The sequence below is a fragment of the Fusarium subglutinans genome (genome assembly GCF_013396075.1).
Source record: "Fusarium subglutinans strain NRRL 66333 chromosome Unknown NRRL66333_c0000021, whole genome shotgun sequence".
Taxonomy (NCBI): domain Eukaryota; kingdom Fungi; phylum Ascomycota; class Sordariomycetes; order Hypocreales; family Nectriaceae; genus Fusarium; species Fusarium subglutinans.
The window spans coordinates 76,910-89,749 of NW_023502084.1; the positions used below are offsets into that span (position 1 = coordinate 76,910).

General features: G+C 48.4%; 6 protein-coding genes across 6 annotated transcripts; 2 read left to right on the forward strand and 4 right to left on the reverse strand.

The window, feature by feature from the left end:
* Positions 1 to 598: 598 nt before the first annotated feature.
* FSUBG_2457 (transcription initiation factor TFIIH subunit 4) lies at positions 599 to 2,138 on the reverse strand (the record flags this gene model as incomplete). The annotated part of the gene is made up of 2 exons (XM_036680231.1): positions 599 to 1,956; positions 2,006 to 2,138. The coding sequence occupies 2 exons, from the start codon at positions 2,136 to 2,138 to the stop codon at positions 599 to 601; spliced, it is 1,491 nt and encodes a 496-aa protein (XP_036541975.1).
* Positions 2,139 to 2,879: 741 nt separating this feature from the next.
* Positions 2,880 to 4,022, reverse strand: FSUBG_2458 (ornithine cyclodeaminase; the record flags this gene model as incomplete). Its single annotated transcript, XM_036680232.1, has 1 exon — positions 2,880 to 4,022. One exon carries the CDS (start codon positions 4,020 to 4,022, stop codon positions 2,880 to 2,882), a length of 1,143 nt encoding a protein of 380 aa, XP_036541976.1.
* A 423-nt stretch (positions 4,023 to 4,445) lies between these two features.
* On the reverse strand, positions 4,446 to 6,118 carry FSUBG_2459 (chlorogenic acid esterase precursor; the record flags this gene model as incomplete). Its single annotated transcript, XM_036680233.1, has 4 exons — positions 4,446 to 4,949; positions 5,013 to 5,490; positions 5,540 to 5,616; positions 5,678 to 6,118. The coding sequence occupies 4 exons, from the start codon at positions 6,116 to 6,118 to the stop codon at positions 4,446 to 4,448; spliced, it is 1,500 nt and encodes a 499-aa protein (XP_036541977.1).
* A 797-nt stretch (positions 6,119 to 6,915) lies between these two features.
* Positions 6,916 to 7,956, forward strand: FSUBG_2460 (proline racemase; the record flags this gene model as incomplete). The annotated part of the gene is made up of 1 exon (XM_036680235.1): positions 6,916 to 7,956. One exon carries the CDS (start codon positions 6,916 to 6,918, stop codon positions 7,954 to 7,956), a length of 1,041 nt encoding a protein of 346 aa, XP_036541978.1.
* A 269-nt stretch (positions 7,957 to 8,225) lies between these two features.
* Positions 8,226 to 10,355, reverse strand: FSUBG_2461 (uncharacterized protein; the record flags this gene model as incomplete). The annotated part of the gene is made up of 7 exons (XM_036680236.1): positions 8,226 to 9,208; positions 9,262 to 9,449; positions 9,502 to 9,663; positions 9,719 to 9,893; positions 9,944 to 9,984; positions 10,035 to 10,103; positions 10,171 to 10,355. The coding sequence occupies 7 exons, from the start codon at positions 10,353 to 10,355 to the stop codon at positions 8,226 to 8,228; spliced, it is 1,803 nt and encodes a 600-aa protein (XP_036541979.1).
* Positions 10,356 to 10,774: 419 nt separating this feature from the next.
* FSUBG_2462 (phenylacetyl ligase) lies at positions 10,775 to 12,817 on the forward strand (the record flags this gene model as incomplete). The annotated part of the gene is made up of 6 exons (XM_036680237.1): positions 10,775 to 11,057; positions 11,192 to 11,357; positions 11,591 to 11,813; positions 11,870 to 11,987; positions 12,159 to 12,427; positions 12,485 to 12,817. 6 exons carry the CDS (start codon positions 10,775 to 10,777, stop codon positions 12,815 to 12,817), a joined length of 1,392 nt encoding a protein of 463 aa, XP_036541980.1.
* Between the last annotated feature and the right edge of the window lie 23 nt (positions 12,818 to 12,840).

A 12,840-nucleotide genomic window follows, 5' to 3' on the forward strand; every position in this document is an offset into this window, starting at 1 on the left:
ATTGTGGTACACCTCTATGTTAGGGTTTTATTTCCTGATGGAGACGCAAGCTGTCAAAGCCCAAGCTGTTTGTTTTTATTGGCGAGTCTGTATTATGATTGAAGAGGCATGAAGGAATGCAGGTAATGCTGTAGCTATATAATAATTAATTTCTTTTTGATGCCTAATTCTTCATCACCATGATACGAATGGGAATGCTTATGATCATATGCCGCCGAAAGGGTAAAATGAAACACGATAGTCACTCTGATCTGAAGGATTTATTTGACAAGTTAACAACATATTTAGACGACTTTAGTGCAACAAATCCTTAGTTTAGACTAGGTATCTGGATAATTTCAGTCAAAGTTCATAAGATTTAGCACAATCTTCTGTAGAAATCTTCGGTCGCTAACAACATGTTTGAACATCCTTGATACCGAATTGCACTGATTCTAGCCTGAAATGCAGTCACACACAACGCCAACCATAATTTGGCCCCCCCTTCGAGTTGAAATATCGTTTTAGTGAGTCCATCTAGATATCCCATCGACGCCAAAAACTCCAATGCTGTAGGTCTCTTACCCCCCTTTTCCCGTCTTACCTTACGGAAGTATTCTCATTCCGTCTTCTTGCGAATCTTCATATAGTCTCTAATCTGCTCGTGCTTGCTCGCAAAGAACATCTGCCGAGCATCATTCTTCCACACCAAAACACCCACCTCCTCGGCAAATCTTGAGATATCCTTGTATTCCCTATCATCTTCGAATGACTTGAACAGGAACCCGCTCGTGGTCTTCATACGCTCGTTTTCAAGCTGCCATAGACGAATTTGATCGACTACTGTTGGAGGGAGAACAGGTTTGTTGTTGAGAGCTGCGGTGCGGTGCATTTGATCGTGTGCGTGCGCGGAGAGGTAGGATATGATCTGCTCGGCGGTGATGCCAAATTGAATGGCTTGTCGGATGGATTGGCGGGAGATTCGACCGGCGACCATGTCGGGGAAGCGCATCGCGAGTTTGGTGAAGAGAGCGAGTACGGCGATTTGAAGTGTTGATTGAGTGTAGGCGTAGATACGGTAGTTGGTCTCGATGATCACACTGCCGCGCTGCTCTGTATTGGCGGCTGTCACACTGCCCCCTGGTGCGCCGGATTGGCCTGGCTGAAGAGCAGCTGCTGTAGCGGCTGCAACGCCATCACTGATGCTGCGAAGACTATTGCTGCTCGAGGTGAGGGTTGTAGCTAGACGCGTCGGAAAGAACATGGATCGTTTGTGATTAGGGATGTAAATCAAGCCAAAGTCGACAAGCGAGGGCAACATGTTCTTACGCTGTTCTGTCAGCGCATTCGTGTCGTACGCGCGACCGAGTTCCATGCTAGCGAGCACGAAGAGGAACGAGAGCATATCTGTAGCCTCCAGCCCAGCCATCTTATTCACCTCCATAGCCTCCAGCCAGAGCAACAGCAGCGTCCATACCTGCGCATTGGCCTCTTGTAGTAAAAAGGTAAAACCCGCTTGTGTGATCCCAACGCTGCCGCTTGCTTTACGATCGACGAGACGGCCCGCGACGAGGAGTTCTTTCACGCTCTTATTCGGTCCAGAAGATTCCCCGGCGCTCTTGTAGCCAACACTAGATACGACAAAGTGCAGGATGTCTTCCCATTTCTTTCGGGCGTAGCGGTCGAGGAAGGTGATGTCGATTTCGGGGGGGATTTGGAGTGTTGACGGTACGCCGAAGGAGTTATGTGTGCCACCGCCGGATAGCGCGAGTCGAAGGGATAGTTTAAAGTTCGTAGTAAGTTGCATCTCCTGCGGCCGTTCCTTTGAAGGCGCCGTGATCGAAACAATGTGCAGAACGCGCAGGATCGACAGCGCCTGGTCCTTCTGGCGCTTATGGCTCGGTTTCACCCAGTCGTCTAGATCGCTGAGGAGTATGGGCTTAGGAGAGTAGAGGATGCGCATGACAAAGGTCTTTGCTAGGGGGGTGTTAGAGATTGGGCGGGTGTAGTGGTTGTGGTGACGAACCGAGGTGCGGGAGCATGCGACGGAAGATGGCGAACGCGGTTGAGGGTTGTTGGTAGAGCTTGCGGAAGGTCGTGCCGGGGAGTTTCTCGAGATACTCCGCGAGCTGGAGGGAGGGCGCTGGGCTGACTGACATGTTGGGCGACGGGGGGAGCGCTCTGTCAGTCAGTATTTAAGGGTGCTATCGCATGATCGATTGGTGTTCAATTGGGGAGGATGTCTCGATGCGCGTCGTTGATGAAAGAGGTGTTGATATATAGGTATGGGGAGACGGCGAAGTATGTCGTGGTGCCGCCTAAGCGCCGATATGTGGTAGACGTGAATATGTTACAAGGTCCAAGATTTGAAGTTCTTTGAAGATTCACGAAGCTATTGAGCACGAGCTCTCCAGGCACGATGAATTATTTTCGGGCTAGCGTTTAGCGACGCGGGTTTAGCGGGAAAAGCTCGGTAAACGACGTCATACATGCACCCCAGGGCGATCGATCTACAGCCCCATCATCGACTTACAGCAACTCGTTGCATCTGTGATTGTAAGCAGAGATAGCCTAAAAATGAAGTTTTTCTCTCTTTATAACAAGATTGGAGCTATAGAAAGGAAGAATAGTGTAGTTTATCAAAGCTCACCGAGTCTCTCAAGGATTCTCACGGATCAAGTACATACTTGGCCGTGAAAATAGGCTGCATCAAGGAGGGTTGCTTCAGACTGACATGAACTTCTATATCATTGATCCTGGCAGATAACTGATTTCTGTCCAATAGGGAATTGAATACCACCGAATTTGCTTCGAATGTACCTTTTGAAATCAACATATCTCTTACCAAATTGCGTTGGCATATTAGAGACTCTAGCTTCTTGTCTACTCTCTCTATGGAGCTAAAAGTTAGAGATAGTCGTTCCAACATTTCTCTTCCTAGCAAGATCCAGGATTGCGTTTCCAGCGGCAAGATCTGTGACACTCACGCCAATGCCTTTGTACACGATGAAACCCTCACTAATCCACGTCTTGAGCTTGTCAACCCCTCCTTCAGGCTTGCTTTCAGACTTGTCATCTAGCCAATCCAAGATCTCTCCAACCTGAAGTAGCCTCTCGCTCTTGAGACCGCTCTGTATCACTTCACCTGACTTGACCATCGCCTCTTCAAGATCGTCGACAAGAATACTGCCCTCTGCACCACGAGGGCTATATGAGTCGTCGCGAGAGGCAGCATGGCGAAGCATTTCTGGATCAAGTTCGATCATATCGGCCTGCCATGAACCTATGGCGCCGACGAAAGGTAATCTGCTTCGTGTACCATCACCTAGGATGGTCTTGAGCGGGAAGAGAGGACTTGTTGAGCCGACGGTGCAGAATACTGCGTCGGCTGACGACAAGAGAGATGCCAAAGCTTCGTCATAATCAGTTTGAGCAGGATCCAGAACATCCAGACTCGCAGAAGACTTCCAGTACTTTTTGTTTTCCTCCGTCACTGTCTTGACTAAATCCTTCGCACGGCCTACAGATCGGTTCACAATAGTGATCCTTTTGATCTCGGAACCTCTCAGAGCCAATGCAAGACGAGTATGCCAAATCCCCTGCTTTCCTGCTCCAAATATCACAATGTTTTCCGTATTTTGTCTCCAAGTCCACGGGATCAGAGCAGACAGTGTCGTTCTGTACCCTGTGGGCTCAGCTGCATTGAGTATACCCGTCGGAACACCTGCCGAATCACACAAAGACAAGAGTCCCCCAAGTGGACGATTCACTGTGTTGCCATCTGCATCCTTAATGGGAGCTGGAGTAACCACGATCTTTGTGCCTACATAGTCTGGAGAAGTGAATGTGCGGAAGAGAGTCTTTTGCCCATTTGGTCGATTGACGAAGTCTGGTGTTGGCTGGTATTTCCCTTCACCTCTGACAGAAAAGTCAATGAGGATGTTTTCTAGAGCCTCCTTGAACTGAAGGACTTCTTCTTTGGGTAGAGATATGAGAAGGTCTCGGATTTCGGCGTCGCCAAGGACGATGAGGTTGCTGGTCATTGTGCTGTGTGTGGTAACGTCTATGTTGTGAGCTAGATGTCTTATTCGCAATTGAGACTTATGGCTGCGAACTTGAATAAGCACGCAAAACTTAAGTGCTGTGTAGTGGAAAATAAACGAAGATCGGATGAAGAGCAGAGCTATGAATATTTACTGAATATTGATATGGGTATATAGGCCGGATGCTTATCTTGGTAGCGAAGTCGGCGCTGGAGGGGCAGAACGGCCAGCGTCGGAGCCGGTTGAGGGAGCCGGTTCTCGACCCCACGGCCGGCCGGTCCATCCGACTACGGATCGGCTCCCGATGGCTCTTAAGGATAGGTCTTGAGATGATAAGAATTGGCGTAGACTTGGCAAATATCGTGTAAAATCGTATTCAATTGGCTTGTAAGCAGATTTGCTGATAGCCAACTATGGGACTACCTATTGCTCAACTGCAGTAGCATTCTTACATCCATCCTGGAAAGAATTGAACGAATACTTCCTCGTGACAATCTCATTGTCGTACCCAAACTCCACACCAGTTTGCAACGTATCATACCCTCCAGCCGTTGGTTTCCACCCCTTCTTTGTTAACCCAGCATATGGATCTTGAATAAATGCCAACCAGTAATCCTGCATGGCATGGCTGATCTTGTACTCAAACGGCCCAGACTTATTCCGCGCGATGTCGTGAGTTCCAAAGATCAAAGGAAGCTCAGCAGAGTGGAAAGCGCCCTCATCTCCGGGCATGATATTGGTAAAGTTTGAAGAGTACATGTATCGCCAGGTCTTGGCGTTGGTTGAGGATCGTAGAGCTGTTTCGAAGTGCGCGGGACAGCCGAATGTGCTGTCTGTGTGGACTTGTTCGGGTGGTGATTTGACTGGAGGCTCTGCTGGCTCTCCACCAAAATTCCATTCATCTCTATTTGTACCGATGATGGATGGCTAAGGGGTAGGTCAGTATAGTCCCCTTTCACTTGTGGTCAGATGATGTGATGGAGAGCTTACCAGCTTAGGGATCTTGGACGATAGAAGTCGCTTCGAATAGTCGGAGAACCTAGTTCTCTCATCCACTACAGGGACAAAGCTTACTCCCGCTGTATTCTCAACCTTCTTCTGTATGTCCTTAAATGGTATTTTCCGGAGGCAATCGACCTGATTGCCTTTGTCACACTTGAATGCTTTTGCGATAGAAGTAAAGTTGGAGTGTGAGGAATCAGCATTGTTGATTGGTAAAAAGACACCCCCAGAATCTTGGATGTATGCATGCGCGATTGGGTTCTTAGGATACGAATACTGATAGTACCCTACTGAGGCACCACCAGCACTCTGACCCCAGAGAGTGATCTTCTTGGGATTTCCACCGAAACGTGAGATATTGTCGCGCACCCACTCAACAGCGAGACGTTGATCTAGAAGTCCTAGGTTTTGTTCCTTAGAGTCAAGACCCGCGGCATTAGGGAACCCGAAGATTCCAAGACGGTAGCTATTTCACGGTTAGTGATAAATGTGAGAAGGGGCCTGTCTTTACATACTTGAGACTGACGACTATGTGCTTCTGACTTCTTGCGATCCAATGGGGAGGTACTTGATAGTCAATGTTACCGCCGCCCTACACGAAGCATGTAAGCAAATTCCATTTCACGAATGGTCCATCAATGGGGGGATCATACAGCACCAAAACCACCACCGTGGATCCAAACCAACACCGGAAACTTGTCCTTGTGGCCTCCCCGAGTGTTGTATGGAGTCCAAACATTGAGGTACAAACAGTCCTCGCTTGTACTGTTAGGCTTGATCAGAAACTCAGGGCGCCATGGACCAGTGTTGGATGGTTCAGCTTGAGGACAAGCTGGGCCCTGATGTGATGCATCTAATGTCTCGAATCGTCCTTTGGCTACGGCAGGAGTCCATCTTCGTTTCCCAACCGGAGGCTCAGCATAAGGTATACCGAGGAATTGAACCACATTGGGAAAAGACTCGTCTGCAAAGCCTTTAACAACACCATTGTCCGTCTTTACAGTTGTCGTGTCGAGAGCAGAGACATGATTGGCAAATAGGGTACTAATTCCTGTGCCAACAGCTAGGAGATGAGAAACACTTGGTGGAATCATCATGCGTCACTGTAAGTAGGTACGAAAGACGGTGATCGAACTCGTGGGATAACAAAGCTGGTATCGCGAGCCATTTTGTATTCAAGCGTGAAGCATCCGATATGAAGGCCGAATGTCACCTTATATCCACAGCCGAGGCATCAAGAAGCGGGGAATGAGGAGTGAAGCTGGAGATCTTCAATAAAATGGCCAGTTTTGGGAGTTAAGATCCTTGATTTTTGGCATGACTAGGTGATGATCTGGGGTTTTGGCATTGAGTGCTCATCAGAGTTTGACGATGAACGATGAACGGTGACTGAGCTTCTATGATCTAAGCTTCTTTGTATCCTTAACTTATAGGTTTATTTGACCTTCAATGACAAACATGAAAATCAAGTGATGGCATTCAATATCCCCGCGGACTTACATGTAAAGTATAACATCTTTCTCGTGTTCTGTCACTCGGGCCAAAATAATCCGAGCCGAACCGGGATGGTGTTGCAACCGACTACGGATCGCCGACCGACATGCCTCAATTTTACCGCAAATAGGACCCTTGAATAAACCCCACGAAGACAGCGGCTAAGCTAACCTTCGAACATGCGGAGAAGCTAAGCTTTCTGGAACGTTGTTCCAGACTTACTCTGGCAGCCAATTATGAAGAAACCTCAGATAGAAACAGCAATGTCCTACGGTTGTTGATTCCGATGCGATCTCCTGTATAAGATCTTCAATCTCAGATAGTACCTCATATGTAGCCATCAGCAATTTGACCAACTCACACCCTCATCACAAAAGTTGCACTCTTTCTCTTCATCATGCCCTTCAAGCGCAGCTTCAACACCGTAGGCGTCCACTGCGGAGGTGAAGTCTGCGACGTCGTAGTCGGCGGCGTTCGCGATGTCCCCGGCAAGACAATGTACGAAAAGATGATGTGCTTTTGGAAGAAAGAAGATCATCTTCGAAACCTACTTCTGAACGAACCACGGGGCTGTTCCGCCATGTGTCACAACCTCGTCTTGCCCCCAACAAACCCGGAAGCCGACTATGGCTTCATTATCATGGAGCATGAAGAGTACCCGCCCATGTCAGGAGCAAATACCGTTGCGACGGTGACGTGTCTCTTGGAAACGGGCATGGTGACAATGCAGGAGCCTGAGACGGTTGTCAAGCTTGATGCGCCAGCTGGACTTGTTACTGCTTATGCGAAGTGTGAGAATGGGAAATGCAAGAGTGTCAGGTTTCATAACGTGCCTGCTTTTGTGTTTGCCACAGACAAAGAGATTTCTGTACCGGATCTTGGCACTGTGAAAGTCGACATTGCATATGGAGGGATGATCTACGTGTTGGTAGATGCCGCATCGGTTGGTCTTAAGATCAAGACTACAGAGGGAGCCAAACTGGTCAAGGTCGGAGAACGCATCAAGAGAGCTGTCATGGAACAAACAGACCCAGTACATCCCGAAAACCCCGGCATTCATGGAGTCACAATCATCGAGTTCACAGAGCCTCTATACGAGTATAAGGATGGGAAGGCAGCAAACAACACAGTCGTTGTGTCTCCCGGGCGCTTGGACCGAAGCCCTTGTGGGACGGGCACATGTGCCAGGCTAGCAGTTCTTCATGCAAAGGGAGAGCTTAAGGTGGGCGAGAACTTTTATCACCGCGGTATCACTGGGACAGAATTCGTTGGTAGGGTCGAGGGAACAACCAAGGTTGGCGAGTTTTCTGCGATTTATCCTTCTGTTGAGGGACAAGCATGGATAACAAGCTTCAAGCAAGTTGTGCTGGATTCCACAGACCCTTTTCCTGAGGGCTTTCGTGTGGGAGATACATGGCATCTGGACCCCGAAGAGTAGATATGTTTCAACCTAAGTAAAGAAAGACTTGGGGAAACTTGGTCAAGTACAAGAACATTAATACATGAGCTGACCAGTTCATTGCAAGAAATATGCAAATGCCTACTTGGGACTTCTTGTCTAGCTTACCGGGAGTGACAGCCGCAGCAACAGTGTAGAACATCCCTTCTCGTTGTTTCGCATCAGATCGAATGTCTTCCAGTCACGTCACGAACAGGTTGGGTAGCCTTGCCCATGTAACAACTCATACAATTGCACTGGTACATATCCTAGTATGAGAAGGGACGTCTTCTATAGAACTCACTGTCCTCAGGCTTCCCCTCGTCTGGAGCATCCACAACATCAGGATCCAAGAACCACGACGGATCGCCCTCAGTCAACACCTGACTCCAACCATTACCCATCCACCGTAGCAAGTTCCCCGTAGGATCCGCACTCTCAAACTTATAATCCTCCCATCGCGGCGACCTCAACACCTCAAGACACTGCGCAGAAGACCCAGGCCACAGCGCTACAATGCGTGACCCAAGCCTTCCAGCACGATACCAGGATGAGCACTCGTCCGTGTACACAGTACCTTTGAAGTACTCATCTATGTATTGACTAAAGTCAGCCACACGCTCGGACTTGGCTTCGATGGTAGCGTAGTCTTCCTTTTGAAGCTTGCGGATCGCCTTGACGATGTAATCGCCCTGTGCTTCGAAGACGCTAAGTAAACTGCCTGAGCCTAGACCGCAATTGGGACCGCCGATGAGGAAGAAGTTGGGGAATTCGTCGACTGCGAGTGCAATGTAGGTCTCAAAGTGTGGCTTCCACTTTTCGGTGAGTGTTGTCCCATTCCGGCCCGTTACTTCAAAACTCGGAGGTGCTTCGACGTCGTATCCAGTTGCACACACCAATACATCCAAGTCGACCTCTTCCCCCGAGGCGACTTTGATTCCTCGTTCCGTAATCTCTTCAATCTTCTGGCTGATAAAGGTGACGTTATCCTGTTGGAGCGCCTTGAGATATCCAGGGCCTGGGGTCAAACGACGACACCCAGGGGCAAACGAAGGGATAATCTGTTGTAGGTCTTTTCTGCCATGTAGTTTCTCCTCCATTTGTTTACGGAAGAGCTCTCTAGCCCCATTCTGGACGTCAGTGCCCATCAAGGTCAAAGGATAGATCGTTGCAGCCTCATCTTCGAGTGTCTTTCGCCACCGATAGTACTTCTCTGGCTGTCTCGCTAACTGTTCTTGGTGGCGGCGCGAGACTTGTCCTTGTTAGCCCAACATCCCCAAATACAGGACTTGTTCAGAAACTTACACTTGGTCTGTGAAGGATCCATTCCTAGTTTCTGCATAGCTGTGTCGCCAAATGCAGGAATAATCCAGGTCGGCGATCGAGCGAAACAAGTTACAGAAATGCCCTCCAGTGGTTGGATTGCCGGCAAGATTTGAATGGCGCTCGATCCATTGCCAATGATCCCCACTCGTTTGTTCTTCAAGTCACAACTGTCAAACTGTTAAGTTCTTTTCACCTGAAGAAAGTTGATCATGTACTGACCTCTCATCCCAAGCACCAGAGTGCATGAGCTTACCCGCGAATTGCTTCAGTCCCTTGATCTGCGGCCAGGCTATCTGATTGAGACCACCTTTTGCAGAGACGAGGATGTTGGCGGTATCTTCAAATGTCTCTCCGGTCTTGATGTTCTTTACAGTAAGTCTCCTAAATCTATTGTCAGTGATCCTGAGGCCAGTGACATCCCTTTCGTATCACTTACCAGACCTTATCCCCCGCATCCCAAGTAGCCGAAATGACTTGATGAGACGTCTTAATGAACCTATTGGCACCATATCTCTCGGCAACATCTTGCATATATGCACGGATTTCTGCGCCTGGAGCATAAAGTGAGGACCAATAGGGGTTTGGCGCGAAGCTGAACTGGTAACAATATGCTGTCGATTCCATCAGTCATGAGAAATCATAAGCCAAGATAGAGACTTACATGGGATATCACAGGCCAAGCCGGGATAGCGATTCAACCACCTATTGATCAGGTTAGAACAAGGTCACCAAGAAAAGGCCAGACGATTTACCAGACTCCTGATGTTTCTTCGTTCATCTCATAGACGATAAGATCAATATTCCTCAGTCTCTGAGTCATTCTATTCGAGTCGTCAGTATTGAACGTTTACTCTTAGACACCCAAATTTGAATAGACTGATGACTTACCGGATGGTTGAGTAGATGCCAGAGAAACCAGCTCCGACGATCACAACTCTCATCGGACGTTGATTCTCGACAGGAGTGTCCTTCAGGGTAAACTTGGGCCGGTTTTCCCCTGAACCGTTCTGTGTGGCAGTATGGCCATTCTGGCCAAGATGGCCGCCGTTTTCCTTGGAAGAGTCGTTAATCATATTTTCAAAATGCATGGTGTCTTTTGTATTTCTCTGTCAAGGTTTCGCTCTCGTATTGGCAATGTCGTTTGAATGCCATGCTACTGTAGAGTGTGTGGGGTATTAAGCATAAATACACTACTACTACGGGCCCCCGATTGTGTTCTATTAACTCGGCACTGCCGAGGGGCTACAGAATAATGATCATAGGATCAACACAGAATCGGAAACTTCCCAAGGTAAAAGGAACGTGACTGTCGGAAAAAATAAATTAATACAGTGCGTCGACTTAATGCCGAGGCAATTGTTCCGAGGGTCGCGGTTTGAGTAACTCCAAGGCAACGAAGGTGGACGCAAAAGAGAATCGTATTTTCAAAGGAACCCCAAATCTCAATAGTGAACTTTTTCCAATTATTCCTTTGATTTAGTGAAACGCCATCATGGTCTTCGAATCGCCAGCCTGGGCGCGAGCGCTCCCTTCAGTGCCGCTCCCGGACAGCATCACAGTCGAAGAATTCATGTATTCGGAGAAACAAGGCCGCAAATCATTGAAGCTGTCCCGTAACCCGTATACCTGTGGTTTGACAGGCCAGACGTATACCGTTGCTGAGGTCCTGAGAAAGGGTCGACTCTATGGCCAGAGCCATAGCAAAACGACTGGATTGGAGTGTCGCCAACGGCACGGAATGGGACAAGGTGGCTTGTGTTTTTTCCTGGAATACGGTAAGATAGAGCACACGATGTGAAGATATGTTGGAGGGAATTGCTGACCGAAAGTTGCTTTCATTAGATCGATTACGTTCCATTGACTCACGCATTGCATCGTCTTAACGCTATTGCTTCACCTGCAAATGCAGCATATAGTGTCTCTGAACTTACGCACCAACTTCGTTCGACAAGCGCAAAAGTCTTGTTCACCTGTGTCCCTCTCCTGCCTGTGGCTTTGGAGGCAGCGGCAGCGGCAAAGATCTCTCAAGACCATGTTTTCATCCTCGATATGCCTGGCCAAACAAACAACAGTAGGTTTGTGGCTCTATCTACATTGATAGAGGAAGGAACACGGCTTCCTCCCCTTCCACCCTTGAGGTGGGTAAAAGAGCAAGGGAAACGACAGGTTGCCTATATTTGTTTCTCAAGCGGAACCTCTGGCCTTCCGGTTAGTTTTCTTTCCCAGGATCTGTGTACAAACCCACCCTTCTGACGGATATTAATATGGTTTAGAAAGGCGTCATGTTATCTCATCACAACATCATTAGTAACGTTGCCTTGCAAGTCGCATATGAGGCCTATGGGCGCAAATTAGCTGGGGTTGAGACACAGGTCGGACTGGGTCTACTGCCATTCAGCCACATCTACGGTCTAGTCATCATTTCTCACTCAATGCCCTGGCATGGAGATGAGGTCGTGGTGCTCCCAAGATACGATTTAGACCACATGCTCGCTACCATACAAAAGTACAAAGTCCGCCATTTGCCGCTTGTAAGTTGCTCTTTTATACACCAACTTTGTATCTAACTGACCTGGAAATTATCTAGGTTCCGCCGATTGCCATCCAGCTACTTCAGAACAAAAGAAAATGCGATTCATACGACCTGAGTAGTATAGAATGGGTTAGTTCAGGCGCTGCACCCCTCGGGGCCAAGACGATCGAGAGTATGCAGCAGACATGGCCAAAATGGAAAGTTGGACAGTGATATGGTGAGACGATCTAAAGCAAGGCGTTTTCTAGGATATAACTGACGTCGTTTTCTCTGCCAGGCTTGACAGAGAGTAGCCCTGCTGTTTGCGTCACAAGCGAGCACGATATTCTTAACGGCACGTCAGGGTCCATCATCTTGGGAGCTCGATGCAAGGTCATTGATGATGATGGCAGAGAAGTGACTGAGCTTGAGAAGCCAGGCGAACTCTTTGTCCAATCTCCAAACATATGTCTCGGCTACATGAACAATGTAAAAGCCACAGCGGAGACCTTTGTGTGGGATGAGGACGGCAGATGGCTTCGAACAGGTGATGTTGTTGTTGTACGTCGCTCGCCTCTTGGTACAGAGCACATGGTCATCGTCGACCGAATTAAAGAGCTCATTAAAGTCAAGGTGCACATAGCCCATCCAACTCGCATTCAACGTAGACACAACTAACGGTGACAATAGGGCAATCAAGTGGCTCCCGCGGAGCTTGAGGCGCATCTTCTTTCTCATCCCTTTGTTGCAGATTGCGCAGTCATCCCCATCCCAGACGATTTCGCTGGAGAAGTGCCCAAAGCCTCTGTGGTGAAGGATGTCAGTACCGGTGATAATTCGGACGAAGAGGTAAAGACTGCGATTTGTAGATATGTTGAAAGCCACAAGGCAAAATACAAGTGGCTTCAGGGTGGCGTGGAGTTCATCGAGGCCATTCCCAAGAGCCCCAGTGGTAAGATCCTTAGACGTGTCTTGCAAACAAGAGAGAAGGAAAAGCCGGCGGGGGTTACGTCCAAGTTCTAAAATAGATCATATATGCTTGATTT